The 22,645-nt window shown below is 41.8% G+C and overlaps 1 protein-coding gene across 1 annotated transcript in view; it reads right to left on the reverse strand.

The window, feature by feature from the left end:
• LOC121530651 (hexokinase-2-like) overlaps positions 1 to 22,645 on the reverse strand; it is a 68,560-nt gene that overhangs the window by 27,637 nt on the left and 18,278 nt on the right. The window contains exons 3-6 of the mRNA XM_041835775.1: positions 18,796 to 18,944; positions 13,853 to 13,972; positions 13,642 to 13,737; positions 6,388 to 6,487 (exon numbers count right to left, since the gene is read on the reverse strand). Of these exons, the coding sequence (XP_041691709.1) occupies positions 6,388 to 6,487; positions 13,642 to 13,737; positions 13,853 to 13,972; positions 18,796 to 18,944 (465 nt within the window). The remainder of the gene's footprint in view (positions 1 to 6,387; positions 6,488 to 13,641; positions 13,738 to 13,852; positions 13,973 to 18,795; positions 18,945 to 22,645) is intronic.

Here is a 22,645-nt window from a genome sequence, read left to right on the forward strand (position 1 = left end):
ACTTGTCCATTTAAGCTTAACATTGTTGTCATCTATCGCCCACCAGGTGCCCTTAAGAGTTCCTCAATGAGCTTGACACCTTGATAAGCTCATATCCTGACAGTCATTGCTCTTCGTACTGGGCGACTTCAACCTCCCGAGGTCTGCCTTCGATTCATTTATTTCCAACTCTTTCTTTCCACTTCTTGCCTCTTGACCTCACCCTTTCCCAGTCCCCTCCCACTCACAAAGCAGGGAATACACTTGACATCATCTTTACAAGAGGCTGTTCGCCTACTAATCTCATTGCAATGCCCCTCCAGGTCTCTGATACTTTGTTTCCTTTATTTCCTTTTCTGTCTCCCTCTCCTCAAACCCTACCCAGATGGTCATGCGCCATTGCAATCTTCGCTCTCTCATTACTCTACCTCTTCTATCCTATCATCTCTCCCTTCTGCTAAATCCTTCTCCCTCCTGTCTCCTGAATTTGCCTCTTCAACTCTACTCTTCTCCCTTTCTGCATCCTATGACTTCCACTGTTCCCTTTCCTCCCAGCCGGCTCGGCCCTCCCCTTCTACTCCGTGGCTGAGTGACTCATTGCGAGCTTACAAAACAGTGCTGCGGGCAGCTGAGCAAAAATGATTGAAAACTAAACCTCCGGAGGACCTATCATCCTTTCACTCCCTCCTCTCTACCTTCTCTTCCTCTGTTTCCGCTGCTAATGCCAATTTCTATCAATCAACATTTCAAGCTTCTGCCTCTAACCGTAGGAAACAATCTTCCACCTTCTCCTCCCTCCTTAATTCTCCACCCCCTCCCTCCTCCCTCTCTGCGTACGACTTTGTCAACTACTTTGAAAAGAAGGTTGACGACATCCGCTCCTCATTCACTCAGCCTATTGAGTCCACTGGTCCCACTCACACACAACTACCCTACGCCTTGATCTTTCTCCCCTCTCTCTCCAGATTAAATCCTGAGACTGGTGAGGTCCGGCCACCCAACAACCTGCCTGCTCGACCCCATCCCCTCCTCCCTTCTCCAGACCATCTCTGGAGACCTTCTCCCATTCCTCACTTCTCTCATCAACTCATCCCTGACCACTAGCTGCGTCCCCTCTGACTTCAAAATGGCCAGAGTCGCTCCCCTCCTCATGAAACCAACACTCGACCCCTCTGACGTCAAACTACAGCCCGGTATCCCTTCATTATTTTATTTCCAAAACACGTGCTGTCTCTGACCAATTCTCTCACTATCTCTCAGAACAATCTTCTTGACCCTAACCAGTCAGGCTTCAAGACTGTCTCCCCCTCCCAGACAGCAAATAACCTTCCCTCCCAGAGAGCGAAGAACCTTGGTGTGACCCTGGACAACACCCTGTCGTTCTCTGCAAACATTTAAGTCAGTGACTCTGCTCTACAACATCCTTAGAGTACGACCCTACCTCACACAGGAAGTGGCGCAGGTCCTAATCCAGGCACTTGTCCTCTCCCGTCTGGACTACTGCAACACGCTGTTGGCTGGGCTCACCGCTTGCGCCATCAAACCCCTGCACTAACTTGACTCCCCCGACTAGCTCTGACTTTACTGATAGCTACTTTATTGAACAAAGATGTACTTACTATGACTGAGATACAGTATGTGGTTGTCTAGATGTCGGACGCGATGGGGTGAGGTTGTGTTTCTATAAGCGGGAGGTAAGCTTGGCTTCTTCTTTATATGGTGTCGAGTAAAGTAAAGTAAAGTAAAGCTTAAACCATGCATTTAGATTGTAGATAGGTATTGTAGTAAGGAATTGTAGTTTGGAATCGTAGGTAGTTATTGTAGTTATTGTATTGTATTCGGCTGAGCCCGGTGAAGCACGAGGCTAGCTAACACACTACCTGGACCAATATAGCTAGCTAGCTAGCGGGAAGCTACTGGTAACTATTGGCAACTGTGGATAGTTGTTTCCAATGTTATTTCATGCTTAAGAGTGCCTGTAATTATGCTAGCTAGCTACCTACCATTCAGCTGTTTTTCTAACCTCATTACCTGAAACGTTAACGCTAGGTAGTTAGCAGCTACTGTAATATTTGGAGACGCTTTCTCTCGTTTGGGACAGACGCGAACTGGCTAAATCAATTCAGTAGCTAGCTCTACACTTAACTAGCTATCAGTAGCTACTAAGGGTAAGTTATAACCTATATTTATTTTTCATCTGTACATACTGGTAACCAGAGTCTTTCAAAAGGAATTCAAGACATGGGTGACTTAACGTTAGCTTGGCTCTCTGTGTTTAATACCGTGTTGGGAGGGGTTGGTTCGCTGACTGAGAGCAATGGCTAGCTAATATGCTAACTATTCTAGCTAGCTAACTAACTGGCTGAATAAGTTGACGACGTACTCACTCAAACTGTAAAAACTAACCCAAAACCTTACACAACGTTATACACGGACACAAATGATCTGTTTAGCGTGTTAACACACTATTGGTAGTCTGTTGTGACCGAGTATTGAGAATTTTGCAACGTAAGCTTCACTTTCTGAACTTTCGAGATGTGTGGTCAACTTGTGTAGCTAGCATGACTGACTTTGTGCTAGCTAGCCAACGTTTAATTACTTCTGCGTTATGAAAGGAACTAGACACGGACACGAATGATCCGTTGGTAGTTTGTTGTAACCAAGTATTGGTGCTAAACCGTGTGTTATTGGATGCAAGTTAGCTCTGGCGTCATAGGATACGGTGCCCTGCGCGGTTTTCACGGAAGAATACTGTACCAAGTTAAACTAAGTTAGAGTCTATTCCTGGAAACATTGAACCACTGTAGATTACAACAATTATAATTTCTCAAGTGGAAGTTGGAAGAGTTGTATTTGAGTGTTTCAGTGAAAAGTTAGTGAGGGAGGCCTCCCTTCCCCAGATGTTTAGTTAATTTCATTCCGATCTCCTTTGCATTAGTGTAGCCTTTTCTGTAGCCTGTCAACTATGTGTCTGTCTATTCCTGTTCTCTCCTCTCCGCACAGGCTATACAAACGCCTCACACCGCTTGGCTGCTGCCACTCTAACCTGGTGGTCCCTGCATGCACGACCCACGTGGAGTTCCAGGTCTCCGGCAGCCTCTGGAACTGCCGTTCTGCGGCCAACAAGGCAGAGTTCATCTCAGCCTATGCTACCCTCCAGTCCCTCGACTTCTTGGCGCTGACGGAAACATGGATTACCACAGAAAACACTGCTACTCCTACTGCTCTCTCCTCGTCTGTCCATGTGTTCTCGCATACCCGAGAGCATCTGGTCAGCGGGGTGGTGGCACAGGAATCCTCATCTCTCCCAAGTGGACATTCTCTCTTTCTCCCCTGACCCATCTGTCTATCTCCTCATTTGAATTCCATGCTGTCATAGTCACTAGCCCATTCAAGCTTAACATCCTTATCATTTATCGCCCTCCAGGTTCCCTTGGAGAGTTCATTAATGAGCTTGACAAGTTCCTTTCCTGAGGATGGCTCACCCCTCACAGTTCTGGGTGACTTTAACCTCCCTACGTCTACCTTTGACTAATTTCTCTCTGCCTCCTTCTTTCCACTCCTCTCCTCTTTTGACCTCACCCTCTCACCGTCCCCCCCTACTCACAAGGCAAGCAATACGCTTGACCTCATCTTTACTTGATGCTGTTCTTCTACTAATCTCACTGCAACTCCCCTCCAAGTCTCCGACCACTACTTTGTATCCTTTTCTCTCTCGCTCTCCTCCAACACTACTCACTCTGCCCCTACTCAGATGGTAATGCGCCGTCGCAACCTTCGCTCTCTCTCTCCCGCTACTCTCTCCTCTTCCACCCTATCATCTCTTCCCTCTGCTCAATCCTTTTCCCTCCAATCTCCTGATTCTGCCTCTTCAAACCTCCTCTCCTCCCTTTCTGCATCCTTTGACTCTCTATGTCCCCTATCCTCCTGGCCAGCTCGGTCCTCCCCTACTGCTCCGTGGCTTGACGACTCATTGCGAGCTCACAGAACAGGGCTCCGGGCAGCCGAGCGGAAATGGAGGAAAACTAGACTCCCTGCGGACCTGGCATCTTTTCACTCCCTCCTCTCTACATTTTCTTCCTCTATTTCTGCTGCTAAAGCCACTTTCTACCACTCTAAATTCCAAGCCTCTGCCTCTAACCCTAGGAAGCTCTTTGCCACCTTCTCCTCCCTGCTGAATCCTCCTCCTCCTCCCCCTCCCTCCTCCCTCTCTGTGGATGACTTCGTCAATCATTTTGAAAATAAGTTAAGTCAGATGACACCGCTGATCCTGCTCACACTGCCCTACCCTATGCTTTGACTTCTTTCTCCCCTCTCTCTCCAGATGAAATCTTGCGACTTGTGACGGCCGGCCGCTCAACAACCTGCCCGCTTTACCCTATCCCCTCCTCTCTTCTCCAGACCATTTCCGGAGACCTTCTCCCTTACCTCACCTCGCTCATCAATTCATCCTTGACCGCTGGCTATGTCCCTTCCGTCTTCAAGAGAGCGAGAGTTGCACCCCTTCTCAAAAAACCTACACTCGATCCCTCCGATGTCAACAACTACAGACTAGTATCCCTTCTTTCTTTTCTCTCCAAAACTCTTGAGCGTGCCGTCTTTAGCCAACTCTCTTGCTATCGCTCTCAGAAGGACCTTCTTGATCCTAACCAGTCAGGTTCCAAGACTGGTCATTCAACTGAGACTGCTCTTCTCTGTGTCACAGAGGCTCTCCGCACTGCTAAAGCTAACGCTCTCTCCTCTGCTCTCGTCCATCTAGACCTATCTGCTGCCTTTGATACTGTGAACCATCAGATCCTCCTCTCCACCCTCTCCGAGTTGGGCATCTCTGGCGCGGCTCACTCTTGGATTGCGTCCTACCTGACCGGTCGCTCCTACCAAGTGGCGTGACGAGAATCTGTCTCCGCACCACATGCTCTCACCACTGGTGTCCCCCAGGGCTCAGTTCTAGGCCCTCTCTTATTCTCGCTATACACCAAGTCACTTGGCTCTGTCATATCCTCACATGGCCTCTCCTATCATTGCTACGCAGACGACACACAATTAATCTTCTCCTTTCCCCCTTCTGATAACCAGGTGGCGAATCGCATCGCTGCATGTCTGACAGACATATCAGTGTGGATGACGGATCACCACCTCAAGCTGAACCTCGGCAAGACGGAGCTGCTCTTCCTCCCGGGGAAGGACTGCCCGTTCCATGATCTCGCCATCACGGTTGACAACTCCGTTGTGTCCTCCTCCCAGAGTGCAAAGAGCCTTGGCGTGACCCTGGACAACACCCTGTTGATCTCCGCTAACATCAAGGCGGTGACCCGATCCTGTAGGTTCATGCTCTACAACATTCGCAGAGTACGACCCTGCCTTACACAGGAAGCGGCACAGGTCCTAAACCAGGCACTTGTCATCTCCCGTCTGGATTACTGCAACTCACTGTTGGCTGGGCTCCCTGCCTGTGCCATTAAACCCCTACAACTCATCCAGAATGCCGCAGCCCGTCTGGTGTTCAACCTTCCCAAGTTCTCTCACGTCACCCCGCTCCTCCGCACACTCCACTGGCTTCCAGTTGAAGCTCGCATCTGCTACAAGACCATGGTGCTTGCCTACGGAGCTGTGAGGGGAACGGCACCTCCGTACCTTCAGGCTCTGATCAGTCCCTACACCCAAACGAGGGCATTGCGTTCATCCACCTCTGGCCTGCTGGCCCCCCTACCTCTGCGGAAGCACAGTTCCCGCTCAGCCCAGTCAAAACTGTTCGCTGCTCTGGCACCCCAATGGTGGAACAAGCTCCCTCACGACGCCAGGACAGCGACCACCTTCCGGAGACACTTGAAACCCCACCTCTTTAAGGAATACCTGGGATAGGATAAAGTAATCCTTCTACCCCCCCCTTACCCCACCCCCCCCCAAAAAATATATATATATAACAAAAATATATATATTGTAAAGTGGTTGTCCCACTGGCTATCATAAGGTAAATGCACCAATTTGTAAGTCGCTCTGGATAAGAGCGTCTGCTAAATGACGAAAATGTAAAAATGTAAATGTTGTCCAACCTAGCCATCTTAAGATGAATGCACTAACTCTAAGTCGCTCTGGATAAGATCGTTTGCTAAATGACTAAAATTTAAATGTATATAACGTATTTATTGAAATAGGTTATGGCAAATAGGAAAATGACTTGGAATGTCACTCATGTGCTGCCCTGCTGTGCACTGCCACTGCGAGGTGGCAGTCAAGGTAGGCTAATAGGCTAAACCGTCGTCTGTCACATCACAATGTCATCACCATCGACAATGATTGTCAATCATCTTCGATAGACATATCGTAATATCACCCAACCCTACTGTGCCATTACACACATTTTCACTAATCCCCATATACGTACAATAGGATCCGGGTGAGACTTACCGACAATGAGGCCTATTTCACAGTGATGGTCATCGTATCCACAGGTCATCATGGTGCCCACAGTGTCGTTGATCACAGACACAATGTCAATGTCAAAGTCCTAGGGAGAAATAGATACTGCATAATTAACTTATCAAGTGACTCACCTAGTAGCCAGCGTGCTGTGACTGAAATCATTACGCATGATGCAACTCCTATGAAGAACAACAAGTCAGTGGTCCTCTGTAGCTCAGCTGGTAGAGCACGGCGCTTGTAACGCCAAGGTAGTGGGTTCGATCCCCGGGACCACCCATACACAAAAAAATAAAATGTATGCACGCATGACTGTAAGTCGCTTTGGATAAAAGCGTCTGCTAAATGGCATATTATATTTGTTGTTATATTATTAAGATGCAGGGTGTGATCAGGGTAGTAGTGCTGTTCTAGGATCAGGTCCCTCATGTCCATGTAATCTTATTTATTCTGATCTAAAAGGCTAATCTGATCCTAGATCAGCACTCCTAGTCAGATGTTATTAGCAGCCAATTTAATCACACCCAAATTACATAATGGTTTCCTTACCCTGTAAGTAGTCTATGGACAAGGTATGACAGGAATCCATGCTTTGGTTTAGTTACCCTGGCACTATTTCCAAATCCACACGTTTTAGCATGCATGTCGTACATCATGTCTGAATCCTCTTTGATAAGCTACAATCAATTTCAGATAACTGAGGATTTGAACATAATGCGCGAAAAATGTTATGTAGGTCCATGACTTGCATGGGATTTGTGCCACAAATGATAAAATGTTAGCATTTAAAAACATGCTAGGGAAACTAAAGTGGTGTTCAAATACCCATACTAACATACTGTATACTACATACTTAATGAGTATATACTATACTACATACTAATAGTTCATTTTAGTATACTGTACACTAACTGTATCGCTTCAATTGAGTGTTCTAGCGCTTTGCCTGTCTACCTGAAGTTGATGCTGTTGCTATGCCACCTCTTGCTAGCATGTTAGCATAACAAATGACTAGCTAGACATTTTACAATTTCGGGTGTGTTCGTAAATTCAATCTGGAGTGCCAGAGTGCGCTCAGAGTGAGCTCTGGGCGTTCGTAAATCTAGAACATTGTCAGATTGTCCGTTCGGCCAGAGTCTTCAGAACGCACACTGGACGCTCTGGCTGAGGAGTAGGGTTGATCCGAGCGTTCTGACCTCACAACGGCAGTCAAGCACCCAAGCTAACTGGCTAATGTTGGCTAGCTACTTCCAGACACAAATGAGAGAACACCTCACTCTGACCATTTTACTTGCCCTAGCAGAGCTGCTTAGGCTGTTTTCATGTTATCCAGAGCGTTGGTGACTTTAAATGTGCTGCTGGCAACAATTTAACTACGCTTCTTTTTGCCGACGTTTACTGACACCGCCCATATTCAACGGGTGTTGAGCGTTCGTAAATTCAACAGTTATTCTGCGCTCTGGCACACTCAGACGAGAGTGCTCTGAAATCAGAGAAGATAGTCAGAATTAACAATGTCCATTGAGAAGGCACAACGACTATACCACTTAGCTAAGAATGACATGAATAATCATGTCAATAAACGTTTGGTAGTTAGATAGCATATAGTTAATATACTGCCTGGCAAGTTCGATGTATTAGTAACCAACTAACGTTAGGTAACTAGCTAACATTCTGGTACATACTGATTAAATGCTATGTGGTTCGTAAGGATAGGGTAGCTAACAAATTGTCAGCCAACGTAACGTAACTTATTTGAAAAGTCCTTACTTTATTACATTGCTCAACATTTTCTTAACATTTGTCATAATTAGTTGAAGCAATGAATTTGTATCTGCTCTCGTCGGACTTCGGCTGCATATTTTCCGCCATTTTCTTCAAAATTGTCTCCCGAGTGGCGCAGTGGTCTAAGGCACTGCATCGCAGTGCTAGCTGTGCCACTAGAGATCCTTGTTCGAATCCAGGCTCTGTCGTAGCCGGCCGCGACCGGGAGACCCATGGGGCGGCACACAATTCGTCCAGGGTAGGGGAGGGAATGGCCGGCAGGGATGTAGCTCAGTTGGTAGAGCATGGCGTTTGCAACGCCAGGGTTGTGGGTTCGTTTCCCACGGGGGGCCAGTATAAAAAAATAATGTATGCACTCACTAACTGTAAGTCGCTCTGGATAAGAGCGTCTGCTAAATGACTAAAATGTAAAAAATCTGAAAACGTTGTGAAGCCATGCCCATTTTCTGAAGAATTGCATTATGGGCCCTAAAAGCCCGGAAATAGTGTCCACTGCTTGTATACTTTGTATTTTGGCGAATTTAGTACGACATCCGGGAACTTTTGGCAAACTAACTATATCCATACTATGACTACATACTCAATTTACGTCACAAATAGTACGGTTAGTATGAGTATTCGAACGCCGCTTAAACCAAAGCATGGATTCCTGTCATACCTTGTCCATAGAATGCTTACAGGTAAGGAAACCAATATGTGCCCTGGCCTAAACTCAAACTAGCTTTCAATTTTGCTTGCAAACTAAATGGTTATTACTTTTTCAAGTGGTAAAAGACACAGGGAACAAGCCACTGAAGAGTTTAACTTGATACATTAATGAAGAAATGTTACAAATGCAACAGAGTAGGTTCTGTCCCAGACTGGGGCAACCTAGGGCTGGGCGATATGGCCAAAATATATCACAATATTTTTCTCATTTGACGGCATGACTGTTTTATGTATTTGAATAATGAAAATTCTAAATATGCTTCATGAGTAGTGCATGACCCTAGGGTGGCAACAAATACATTCTAAGTGGTTTTAATGTCGCTTTCTCTCTAATGATTATTTAATACAGATTGTTTCATACAAACTTCAACCCAAAATATTTTTTGCCGTTTTATATCCATTTCTGCATTTCATTCACTAATTTGTTTTCATTTCCACACTGTAAAACATTTGTTTTGTATTTGTGTGCCGCTATTTTGTGAAAGTCACTATCAGAATAATTATTCTCCTCTATGACCATGTATTTTCAATGGGCATTGTGCTGATTTCTAAGGTGCTTTTGGCACCAGTCAAGATTCAAGTGCATTAGTAGTTCTCAACTGTTCGCAGACTGTTACTGGCGGTAAGAACAGATGATTGCCATAATTTTTTGAGTTTCATCACTCCGTTATTACATTTAACAAACCAATCATTTAAATACCGTAATCAAATCAAATGTTATGTCACATGCGCTGAATACAACCTTACAGTGAAATGCTTACTTACAAGCCCTTAACCAACAATGCAGTTTTAAGAATACCCCAAAAAATTAAACATTAAATAAAAAAAGAATAACAAATAAAAATAACAAATAATTTAAAGAGCTGCAGTAAAATAACAATAGCGAGGCTATATACAGGGGGTACCGGTACCGAGTCAATGTGCGGGGGCACCTTATGTAAGGTAAAGTAAAAATCCAAACCGGTCCGTGCATATTACACACATACACACCTACAAAGTGGCGACCCGTCATTCAGGGCAGGTGGGGCAGAGCCTAAGGGTAGAGCTCAGAAATTCAAGCCCCTTGGGTGCTGCCATAGAGTTACATTAGAAGTGCCCTTCCAAGAAGGCTCAAGGTTAATGGCCACAGATAAAATGACGTCAAATCACTATCTACAGTAGCTTTGATTGGACTGATCATGTCAACATCATACTTTCAAAATCTTAGCTAGCAGTCATCATCATGAATCAAGTCGACAATTTACTGGCAAATCCTTTTTAATCCTTGCCATATGAAGATAAATAATGAAGAGAAATTATAGATAAAACGTATCGGTGCTCATCGGCCATTGGACATAAACATTACACAAAAAGTTGGAAATCGCAATTTCAACATTGAGTGGTTTGGAAGGAATCAGTGGCTAACTGCAAGCATTACAAAGCAATCACTAGCCTGCTATTCAGTGGAGTGGCTGTGTGGTCCCAAGTCTGGGATTAAGGGTCTCTTTTCCAAGCTTAAAATGATAAACATTCAACATTGGCCATACTGTCAATGAAGCATGATTTGTGCCGCGCTCAAAACAACTGTTAACTCGTAACTGCGAAATCTGACTTCAGTGAGTTCAAAACAACTGGGAACTCGGGGAAAAACAAGCTCCGACTGGGAAAATACGTTTTGAATAGTCATCCAACTCGGAATTGTAAATCCGGAACTCGGGCCTCTTTCTAGAGCTACGACCTGAAGATAACTGACGTCATCATGATTTCACCTTGTTTCTTCAGAGTTCCCAGTTGTATGAAAAAATAATAATAATATGTATGCACTCACTAACTGTAAGTTGCTCTGGATAAGAGCGTCTGCTAAATGACTAAAATTTAAATGTAATGTCTTAAAGGCACCATAAATCCAGAGAATGCCAGACGTTGATGACAGTTTGATGACAAAATTTGCCTATGAAGGACCGCAGCGCCACCTTCCTGATCAAGTGAGCACAGCACAACAAGGTGAGTCCAAAAATGTATTGTATGCTGCTGCATAAATGATGTAATATGCCAGGGAGATAGTATTACTTTCTTAGCTACAGTATACATAAGTGTATGTTGTGTAGTAAGCTGTTAGTAGCCCATGTGCTTCACCCTAATAATTTGGTTTATTTTCCCCTCTTAATTTCGCCTACTGTTCTGACTTGGTGGTGCACATGTAGCCTATAACCCGTTTTAGATAAATGTAATAATTGAATATTTTAAGAGCTTTCATTGTCTGCTTATATGCCCCCTTTATTTATCCTAAGGTTCTGACTTGGTGTACAGGGAGAACACTAAGAACAGCCCATGCTCTGAATTCTGTCGCTGTACATTTCAAAAGTGCTGAACAAATAGTTATATTGACTACGTCCGTCCTAGCTCACTCATTAATGTCTTAATCGAAATTACGGATTTCCTCTTATCCGCTTGTCATCCCCTTATGCCATAGTTTGTACATTTGACAATTGTCAGTAGAAACCACATTTGTTTAAGAAAGTCAGCCATATCAGCAAAGTTTTTTTTTTAAAGGCAGTAAATGAGGCTGAATGAACTGTTTCGCTGCCAGACAAGTATCTCTCTGTACTTTGCTCAGTTCCGCTTTCCCTCGATCCTGACTAGTCTCCCAGTCCCTGCTGGTGAAAAACATCCCCACAGCATGATGCTGCCACCACCATGCTTCACCGTAGGGATGGTGCCAGGTTTCCTCCAGACGTCACGCTTGGCATTCAGGCCAAAGAGTTCAATATTGCTTTCATCAGACCAGAGGATCTTGTTTGAGAGTCTGAGAGTCTTGGTCTGAGAGTCTTTAGGGTCCAAGCGGGCTGTCGTGTGCCTTTTACTGAGGAGTGGCTTCCGTCTGGCCAGTCTACCATAAAGGCCTGATTGGTCGAGTGCTGCAATCAATCAATCAAATTTGATTTATAAAGCCCTTTTTACATCAGCAGATTTTACAAAGTGCTATACAGAAACCCAGCCTAAAACCCCAAACAGCAAGCAATGCAGATGTAGAAGCACGAGAGTCTTGGTGGTTCCAAACTTCTTCCATTTAAGAATGATTGAGGCCACTGTGTTCTTGGGGATCTTCAAATGCTGCAGAAATTTTTTGGTACCCTTCCCCAGATCTGTGCCTCGACACAATCCTGTCTCGGAGCTCTGCGGACAATTCCTTCGACCTCATGGCTTGGTTTTTGCTCTGACATGCACTGTCAACTGTGGGACCTTATACAGACAGGTGAGTGCCTTTCCAAATAATGTCCAATCAATTGAATTTACCACAGGTGGACTCCAATCAAGTTGTAGAAACATCTCAAGGATGATCAATGGAAACAGAATGCACCTGAGCTCAATTTCGAGTCTCATAGCAAAGGGTCTGAGTACTTATGTGAATAAGATGTATTTTATTTTTTTATAAATTAGCCAAAAAACAAAACATGTTTTCGCTTTGTCCTTATTGGGTATTGTGTGTAGATTGATGAGGGAAAAAATTTATTTAATCAATTTTAGAATAAGGTGGTAATGTAACAATGTGGAAAAAGTGAAGGGGTCTGAATACTTTCCAAACGCACTGTGTACACACACACTGTACATTCCCATAATAGCCATCACAGTGGGCTATAAAAAAAATAAAACATAAATGGTGTTTTATTGTCACACCAGATAGGTGCAGTAAAATGTGTTGTTTTACAGGGTCAGCCAAAGTAATACGGTACCCAGGAGCAAATTAGGGTTAAGTACACTTGGCCCAACTCTCTAACCGCTAGGTTACTTGCCGCCATATGACTTACCCCTGCGTTTTGAATTCACCCTTAAACATGAAAGGATAACCACTGTAAAGCTCAGTGTAAAGAGTTTGACTTACTGTTCCATACAAAATGGGTAAATACTCCCAAGATTCTTCAGTGCAAAAAAAAAAGAAAAGAAAAAAAGAATCGTACTTAAAAACCGCAAGCATGGGAACAAAGTCACACAGACATGTCAGCTACTAACAAGCATTATTCAGGGTTGGTGATGTTCCCCTGCCTCTTGTTATAAAATAGAAAAAGTATTTTAAAAAAATCACACAGAAGAACCTTGGTTCTCTTTTGTGTAATAAAATTATAATTTATTGGATTTATTATATATTTGTGCGGCATATCTTTTTTGTTTGATATTGGGACCGGTTTTAGGCATCAATTATTAACTTTCAAAACCCCAAGTGGGTTGAGTGTGATGGTATCTTTCTAAACTTGAATAAACACTGGGTTTCAGCTAGTCTTAATGGTGCTGGCCTGAAGCCATGTTCTACTTAATCAATAAGGCCCGAGGGGGTGTGGTATATGGCTAATATACCACGGCTAAGGGCTGTTCTTATGCACAACACAATGCCGAGTGCCTGGACACAGCCCTTAGCCGTCGTATATTGGCCATATATCACAAACCACAGAGGTGCCTTATTGCTATTATAAACTAGTTACCAACGTAATTAGAGCAGTTAAAATACATGTTTTGTCGTATCCGTGGTATATGGTCTGATATACCACGGCTGTCAGCCAATCAGCATTCAGGGCTCGAACCACCCAGTTTATAATTTCAGCATAACTTATCAGATGGTCACATTACTTTTATAGCACGCAATGTCTGGGAGGCTGCTGGGAGGCCATACATTATCTGTATGGAAGGAAAATAGCATGATGTGGCAAGGTAGTAGGCACAGAGAGTGCTGCAACTGGTGCATAACCTTAGCCCATTCATTTTCCACTGACTCACCTCTCTCTTTTTAATGGCTTTCCTCAGAAGGCTGACCACGTCTCTCCCTTCCACCCCATGCGACTTGAAGCCCTTGGTCCATGACACCAGAATACTCTGCATAAACACACACACGCACAGGCAATGAAAACTTCTGGATCATTCTTAAGGCTTAAATCTCCAAATCACAATTCTAATGCGGTCCTCAATGGTCCCCATCCCTATTCCTCACCTCATCCAGTTTGGTCTGCTGGCAGGGGAAGGAGAAGGTGAAGCCCAGAGGAAGCTTCTGGTTCTTGATCCCCAGCTTCTCCAGGAAGTTAGCAAGACACTCAGCAATGTGGTCGAAGAGCTAAGGGCGAAACAGAGGGGTGTTAAGTGTTAACATATAGCAGCAAACTGGTCAATGTGCTAGTAACCGCTTCAGTTCATTGATATGATCTATGGTTTTTCCCACCCCATTTTTCTTGTATTTTAGCGAAATGATAATGTTATGGTAAAATATTACATAATAGCCATTACCAACCTCAACCCTTATTGAACACATTACATTTACATTTTAGTCATTTAGCAGACACTCTTATCCAGAGCGACTTACAGTTAGTGCATACATTACTTTTTTTTCTTTTCTTTTTTTTTCATACCCCCCATGGGAATCGACCCCTGAGATAAATCTGACAACCCTAACCTAGAGGACCAAAACAAGGTTGTTTTCAGTACGCACCAAATGGTAGAAAACATTTTTAAATGGAGGAGGTAACTAGTACTTTTTATTTTATTACTTTTTTAGGGGGTAGATCAGCTTTAATATTGCAGATAGATTGTAACTTCCATGAATGTAATTGTCTACATCACTTCCAATCCCCCATATGTTTTTTTTTTCTTGCAAAAAAAAAGAAATTATATATATATTTATATATACACATACATACATACATATCCTTTTAAAAAATATATTTCCCTTTATTACTTTCCAACCCCACCACCCCTTCCCTAATTGGAGTAAACTAGTGAACAACAATGCTTAGGCCTCTACTTCAAGCTTATACATACTATATACATTTTATGGACACAGTCAATTTTACAATAATTATATTTTGTTTGTTTTTACTCCTGAACTTCCTCTACCCTCAACCTCGCCGATCATTTTCATGATGTCCATCCGGTTTGCTTCTATATGCCATATCTTTCTAACTGTGCTCTTTCACAAAAGCTCTCAACCTATAACCTAAATACTTATTATGGACACAGCGTGCCTACATTATTAGTTATCTTGTTGTTGTTAGTTGTTATTAGTCCCATCCTTCAACTCCATTCAACACCACCCATCTATCTCTTAACATATTGGATTTCTATTTGCCATATTTTTCAACTGTACTGTGATGTTTAACAAAAGTTCTGAACCTTTCTATTCTCATTGTTTCTACAGGTTGTAAATTGAAAATAATTTTTTTTGCTCAAAGTATTATTATATTATTGATCGATTGACTATGACTTTTCAGATCACCCAGTAATGCTATCTGCAGGGTTAGCTCCAGGTAAATATTGCAATCCCATTCCTGGACCTGTGTCCAAAAACAAGCTACAAATGGACAGTACCAAAATAAATGATCTAATGATTCTGTCTCTTCGCAGCAAAATCTGCAGAGCTGGGAAGATTGTATCCCCCATATAAATAACATTCGTCGTTTTGCGTATCAGTTCATAAACACTATGCCATGGGATCGGTACGTCAAAAATCTCTTCCCAACTATTTTGCAATCTATATGGGACGGCTGTCAATCCTTTGGTCCTTAAATGAAACTGGTATACTTTTTTATTTATCACAGTTTTCTTTAACAAATTATGTTCTTTAATGCAAGGCCGACAGACAAGTTCCTTACTTTTCCCCCCCCTCCACTTTCCTCTTCCATTTTTGCGGTAATGCTGCAATTATTTGGTTGTAATTTTGGGTAGAGCAGACATTTCCATATGTTTTTGTTAGCTGCATGTGCGGCATAACTCCACCAGTCCTACCGATGATATCATTTATGAAGATTATACCTTTTTTAAACATTTTGTCAAAATAAAAGGTTTTTTATCAATTAGTATATTTGAGTTTAACCACAATATTTGTTGCATAATTTTTTCTGTAGTTTCTGGAGGATTAAATTGAAATTGCAACCAACTTTCTATGGCTTGTTTTAGAAATAATTATATTTGGGAGATTATTTCCTTTTCAAATAACTGAAAGTGAGAGGTTGTAATCTGAATAAAGGGAAAAAGGCCATTCTTGAACATTGGGTGAGACAATCTTTTACTAATTTGCTAGAGAACCAGTTAGGATTTAAGTATAAGTTTTGTATGACTGAAGCTTTTAGTGATAGGTCTAATGCTTTCATATTTAATAATTTCTGTCCTCCGAATTCATATTCATTATATAAATAGGCCCTTTTAATTTTGTCTGGCTTGCCGTTCCAAATAAAATGGAATATTCTTTTCTCATATAATTTAAAAAACTGTTTGCTAGGCGTAGGCAAGACCATAAGCAAATAGGTAAACTGGGATAATACTAAAGAGTTAATCAAGGTGATTTTTCCCCACAAATTGACAGGTATTTACCTTTCCATGGTAGCAAGATCTTATCTATTTTTGCTAACTTTCTATTAAAATTTATTGGAGTGAGATCACTTATTTCATTTGGGATATGTATTCCGAGTATATCCACATCACCATCAGACCATTTTATTGGTAAACTACATGGTAATGTAAAAAAAATGTATTTTTTAGTGATCCAATACGTAATATAGTAAATTTATCATAATTTGGTTGTAATCCAGAGAGGTTAGAAAATGTCTCTAGATCCTCTGAGGCTTTGGAGGGATTCAAGTTATGGATTTAAAAGAAAACATGATTAACCCATTTTATAAGAGATTCTCCAAAATTGAAATGCTCCAGGCATTTACAGTGGGGAAAAAAGTATTTAGTCAGCCACCAATTGTGCAAGTTCTCCCACTTAAAAAGATGAGAGAGGCCTGTAATTTTCATCATAGGTACACGTCAACTATGACAGACAAAATGAGAAAAAAGATTCCAGAAAATCACAGTGTAGGATTTTTAATGAATTTATTTGCAAATTATGGTGGAAAATAAGTATTTGGTCAATAACAAAAGTTTCTCAATACTTTGTTATATACCCTTTGTTGGCAATGACACAAGTCAAACGTTTTCTGTAAGTCTTCACAAGGTTTTCACACACTGTTGCTGGTATTTTGGCCCATTCCTCCATGCAGATATCCTCTAGAGCAGTGATGTTTTGGGGCTGTCGCTGGGCAACACAGACTTTCAACTCCCTCCAAAGATTTTCTATGGGGTTGAGATCAGGAGACTGGCTAGGCCACTCCAGGACCTTGAAATGCTTCTTACGAAGCCACTCCTTCATTGCCCGGGCGGTGTGTTTGGGATCATTGTCATGCTGAAAGACCCAGCCACGTTTCATCTTCAATGCCCTTGCTGATGGAAGGAGGTTTTCACTCAAAATCTCACGATACATGGCCCCATTCATTCGTTCCTTTACACGGATCAGTCGTCCTGGTCCCTTTGCAGAAAAACAGCCCCAAAGCATGATGTTTCCACCCCCATACTTCACAGTAGGTATGGTGTTCTTTGGATGCAACTCAGCATTCTTTGTCCTCCAAACACGACGAGTTGAGTTTTTACCAAAAGTTCTATTTTGGTTTCATCTGACCATATGACATTCTCCCAATCCTCTTCTGGATCATCCAAATGCACTCTAGCAAACTTCAGACAGCCCTGGACATGTACTGGCTTAAGCAGGGGGACACGTCTTGCACTGCAGGATTTGAGTCCCTGGCGGCGTAGTGTGTTACTGATGGTAGGCTTTGTTACTTTGGTCCCAGCTCTCTGCAGGTCATTCACTAGGTCCCCCCGTGTGGTTCTGGGATTTTTGCTCACCGTTCTTGTGATCATTTTGACCCTACGGGGTGAGATCTTGCGTGGAGCCCCAGATCGAGGGAGATTATCAGTGGTCTTGTATGTCTTCCATTTCCTAATAATTGCTCCCACAGTTGATTTCTTCAAACCAAGCTGCTTACCTATTGCAGATTCAGTCTTCCCAGCCTGGTGCAGGTCTACAATTTTGTTTCTGGTGTCCTTTGTCAGCTCTTTGGTCTTGGCCATAGTGGAGTTTGGAGTGTGACTGTTTGAGGTTGTGGACAGGTGTCTTTTATACTGATAACAAGTTCAAACAGATGCCATTAATACAGGTAACGAGTGGAGGACAGAGGAGCCTCTTAAAGAAGAAGTTACAAGGCTGTGAGAGCCAGAAATCTTGCTTGTTTGTAGGTGACCAAATACTTATTTTCCACCATAATTTGCAAATAAATTCATAAAAAATCCTACAATGTGATTTTCTGGATTTTTTTTCTCAATTTGTCTGTCATAGTTGACGTGTACCTATGATGAAAATTACAGGCCTCTCTCATCTTTTTAAGTGGGAGAACTTGCACAATTGGTGGCTGACTAAATACTTTTTTTCCCCACTGTATATATAAACCCCAGTCGTACTTTATCAAATGCCTTTTCGAAGTCTGCTATGAAGAGGTAATTAGTACTTGTTGAATACGTTTTTATTTTCAGTTCTCTATTTTGCGCGTACTGAACTTGACCCAGCCTCCGTACTTCCCAGAGATTCTTTACCAACACAGTTAGACCTAGAAATACCTACAAAACACCTATTCCAGAACCAGATGTTCTTCCCAGCATGTCATACAAATGTCATAAATCAGACCTACCGACATTGATACTGCTTGGTCTGAACGTTGAGGCAAAGTGTTTTAAGGGACAATCAGCAGTTGCTACATCCATTTTTTGACTTATAAATTAATTATATGTACCCGTTGATTCTTGAAGAATATAACTTATAAATAACTCATGAGCTTATTAGTTTAACTGTGATTACATTTCTCCAGCCCCATCTCTCAGCTTTTTACCGAAACAGTGGTGGGGAGTTTGCTTTGTTATTGTTTCAACTCCTGATTGGCTCTTTAAGAGGTCACAGTAATAAGGTCAAAAGTCAAGCATCTGGCCCATTGCAGGGATTTTCTGTGTGAATTTAGGTCAGTTAACAGTCATTCCTGAAGTCCATTGAAATGAACATCCCCCTTCTCCTCTCACCTCTGTGCCGCTTCCCCTCATCAGCTCCTCAGGAATGGCATAGATCTGGTTCTCCATCTCCACTTTCTGCTTCCCGTTGTCAGACACCTTCACCAGCAGGACCCGGAAGTTGGTCCCACCCAGATCTAGAGCCAGGAAGTCTCCCTTTTCTGGAGGAGTCAGGGAAAAAACACACATACTCAAGAACGCTGTAAAGCAAGAAAAAAAATAGATATAAAAAACATACACACACACACACACACACACACAGTACTAAGTCTACTAACTGCAAAGGACATGGTTAAGAAAACAGGTATGCGCTACCAAATATTTAAGTGGGAATGTGGTGCTCGTCTGGGTAAATAAATTATATACTACAAGTCTTCCAAACAGCTTATATGGAGGACGACAACAATAAATCCAAGAATGTCCCACAACTAGGCCTAATAATATTTTTCTTATCATAGTACTATTTTATAAAAAGTGTATATGTTTCTACCACAGTCTTTATGAAAGCTACAAAGCTGCAATAGATATGACCATGAGCAGCAATAATGTTGATTGGAGCAGGGGTAATCATGGGTGAGACTGAAACGAATTTCATTACAACCACTGAGAGGACTTTGACCATGAAGCAGTAGGATTCTTCGTACCATCCGAGTCCTCTTTGAAAAGTGATGTCTTTCACCCATTGCCAATAACATACCCATGGCCTTCTACAATTTTTATGAGATATAAAGTGGTGAATCTTTCAATGGACTGACCTTATTGCATAACAACCAGACAACCAACATAAAATGTTAATTGCAAAACTAAAAGGTTTTATTCAATGCAATAAACAAGTATAAAATATGTTTTGAATCCTGTCACATTTCTTGTAATTATTTTGCACTATGGCCTATTTATTGCCTTACCTCCATAACTTGCTACTCTGTATATATATTTTCTGTTGTATTTTTGACTTTATGTTTTGTTTACCCCATATGTGTTGTTTTTTATCGCACTGCTTTGCTTTATCTTGGCCAGGTCGCAGTTGTAAATGAGAACTTGTTCTCAACTGGCTTACCTGGTTAAATAAAGGTGAAATAAATATAAATAAATTGAGTGAATAGCCTACCGAACATTCAACATTTCAACATCCTTTTCATTTAAATGTCATTTTCAAAGTGAGGTTTACATGATCAATGGCTAACCACATAATTTAGATAGAAAAGAAAACCATAACATGTAGACATCTTTTGCCAAGGAAGAAAGGAAGGAAGGAAGGGGAGAGAGAGAGAGAGAGTGTCTTCAGATTTGTCTTCGATACATATAGTATCATAATACATATTTTTTAAACATTGAACAATATGTTGATAACTGGTAGAACAAATAAAATAACAAATAAAATATATATTCTATATTCAATTCCTTGCAAAAATAAAACACTATTAAATAACAGAAGAATACCTTCAATTTTCCTCATACAAAACCATATAGAAGACTCAGAGCTGACAAAATAATTGTACAATTACATCTAAACTGTTTTAAAATATAATTTGATACAGAGTTAATTTGCTCATCTATGGCCATAATATTGGGTCAAATGACATTCCTTAGACCTACAGTATAATTCATTATTCATTACAGCTAAATGGTTTAATATATTAAATGAATAGTTTAGTTCCAAAACGACATAAAAAGAAACACATTGAAGCTAATTTCTGAAGCTTCTATATTGCAATAGTCTACCATAGACATTTAGTCTACAGCAGCCCCCCCCACCCCTTCCCCGGCACTACACAACTGATTCAAATAACCAACTCATCATCAAGCTTTGATTATTTGATGACAGTGCACATAAAAATAACTTTTTATGTTAAATTCCCATGTACCGAATATAAATACAAGTAAAATAGGTTTCCATCGCATTTTGAACTCTACTGATGGTTATGTCACAAAAACTGTTGCGTTATATAGCAAATGTACCCACTCTGGTCTTGGCACATGCGCTATTGCCAACAACTGGCAGATACAGTGCAGGTAGACTACCTACATTATGAGATTATTATGGATAAGAGTGTTATTTATATTTGTCAAACTGCAACCAAGCATCGATCATGTTACCAGAATAAGACCCTCGATATTTATTGGAAAGGAGCATCAAGCTCATCACTTTGCCACCCTGTGAAGTTCATCACTTATTTAATCTATAGCCTAATAAACTGCACTGTACTGCTTTGTAACACCTTTTGCTTAGTTGTTTTGGTGGGCTGGCCCTCATCTGCTCTGTAATCAAAGTATTCCCATAGTTCGCTTCTGCAGCCAGTTTTGTCAACAAGCTGCGGGCACTGAGCTATAATAAAAACTGTGGCCGTGGAGGTATGAAGTTTACGTTTGAAGAAGCCATGCTCTTCTTGCTTGCTTCTTAAGTGGCTTGCGCGGTGTCAGCTGCATGTGCAAGCGCAGCCTGGCTAGCTACTGCCCCCTTTAGTAATTTTTCTGAATCTTCGACAGACTCAATCCTCTCAATCCATATATGATGTGAGACACATTTGACAGAAGTACTGAAAGTAACAACAATTCTAGTACCGAACCGCTTTTCATGTTTTAGTATTTTTAAAAAGTACAGAAGTTTCGGTATATTGTGCAACACTAGTCAGTAAAGCGAGAGAGAGAGAATGAGAGACAGGAGAGAGAGGCAGAGAAAGTGAGAGTGATGAGATAGAGGGAGGGAGACATAACAGTGGTTCAGCTGGATAGACACTTGTCTGCTAGGTTGGGGTTTAATGTGCCAATAATGACCAGAGTCAACAGGCTGAGCAAACAGCGGTTTTGCCTGGGCGCTTTTGCATTTCCTCTGCAATTCACATTTACCGTTCCTCTCCAGTTAGTTTTGATAAATCACCTTCCCCAGTCTCTGAAAGTGGTTTTTGATATGCCACCTGATATACTTTTGATATGCCCCGGTCTCAGTCACTAACACAGGTCAAACTCAAAGGAAAAATGCAGCTGGGACTCAAAGCTTCACATTTCAGTGTTCATGCAGCATAGGCCTACCGCTAGAGTGTAATATCTAGATGGGATATAGCTTGTCAAAATTACGTCAAAAGTTGATTTTCTTTTTTGCATTTTAGCTAACCTTAATCCTTTTCCAAACCTTAACCTAATTCTCCTAACCTGCTACGTTAATTCTCCTAACCTGCTGCGTAAATTCTTCTAACCTGCAACAAAAAGTCAATTTTGACAAAAGCTGTATCCCTTCTAGACAAAACCCTCCTAGAGTGCATGCCCAATTCACTGTTTCCATCTAAGTGGTATGCTAGTGTGGATGGATATTGTAACAGAGCCCAGATTTTCTATGTGCCATTCTTCACCAGCATACTCTCATTATCTAAGGGTTCATCTAGAGCAAGGTTTCTCAATCATGGTCCTGGGGACCCAAAGGGGTGCACATTTTTGTTCTTGCCCTAGCACTCACACACCTGATTTAAATCAAAGGCTTGATGATGAGTTGATTAGTTGAATCAAGTGGGTGAGTGCTAGGGCAAAAACAAAAAGGTGCCAAGATTGAGAAACTAGGGCCAAGATTGAGAAATCCTGATCTACTGGGCTGTCAAACTAAAAAACTCCCTGACATCCTATTCTCATCTCAGCAATCAGTCCATAGGTGAAATATTTCTAAGCATGGGTTGTGCTGTTTCTTGAAGATTCCAATTACAGTGCATTAGAAGGCTTGAAGGCCAGGTCTCTCTTGGGAAAGAGGTACACACAGCTTCAGGATTTCTATGTGCTTTTCACCACCATTCTCTCATTTGACATCTAAATGACTGTCACTCAAAACTTCTTACCAGCCTGCACTCATCTAAGCAAGTTACCAAGACGAAATTAT

This window comes from Coregonus clupeaformis, chromosome 18 (genome assembly GCF_020615455.1).
Source record: "Coregonus clupeaformis isolate EN_2021a chromosome 18, ASM2061545v1, whole genome shotgun sequence".
NCBI classification, from domain to species: domain Eukaryota; kingdom Metazoa; phylum Chordata; class Actinopteri; order Salmoniformes; family Salmonidae; genus Coregonus; species Coregonus clupeaformis.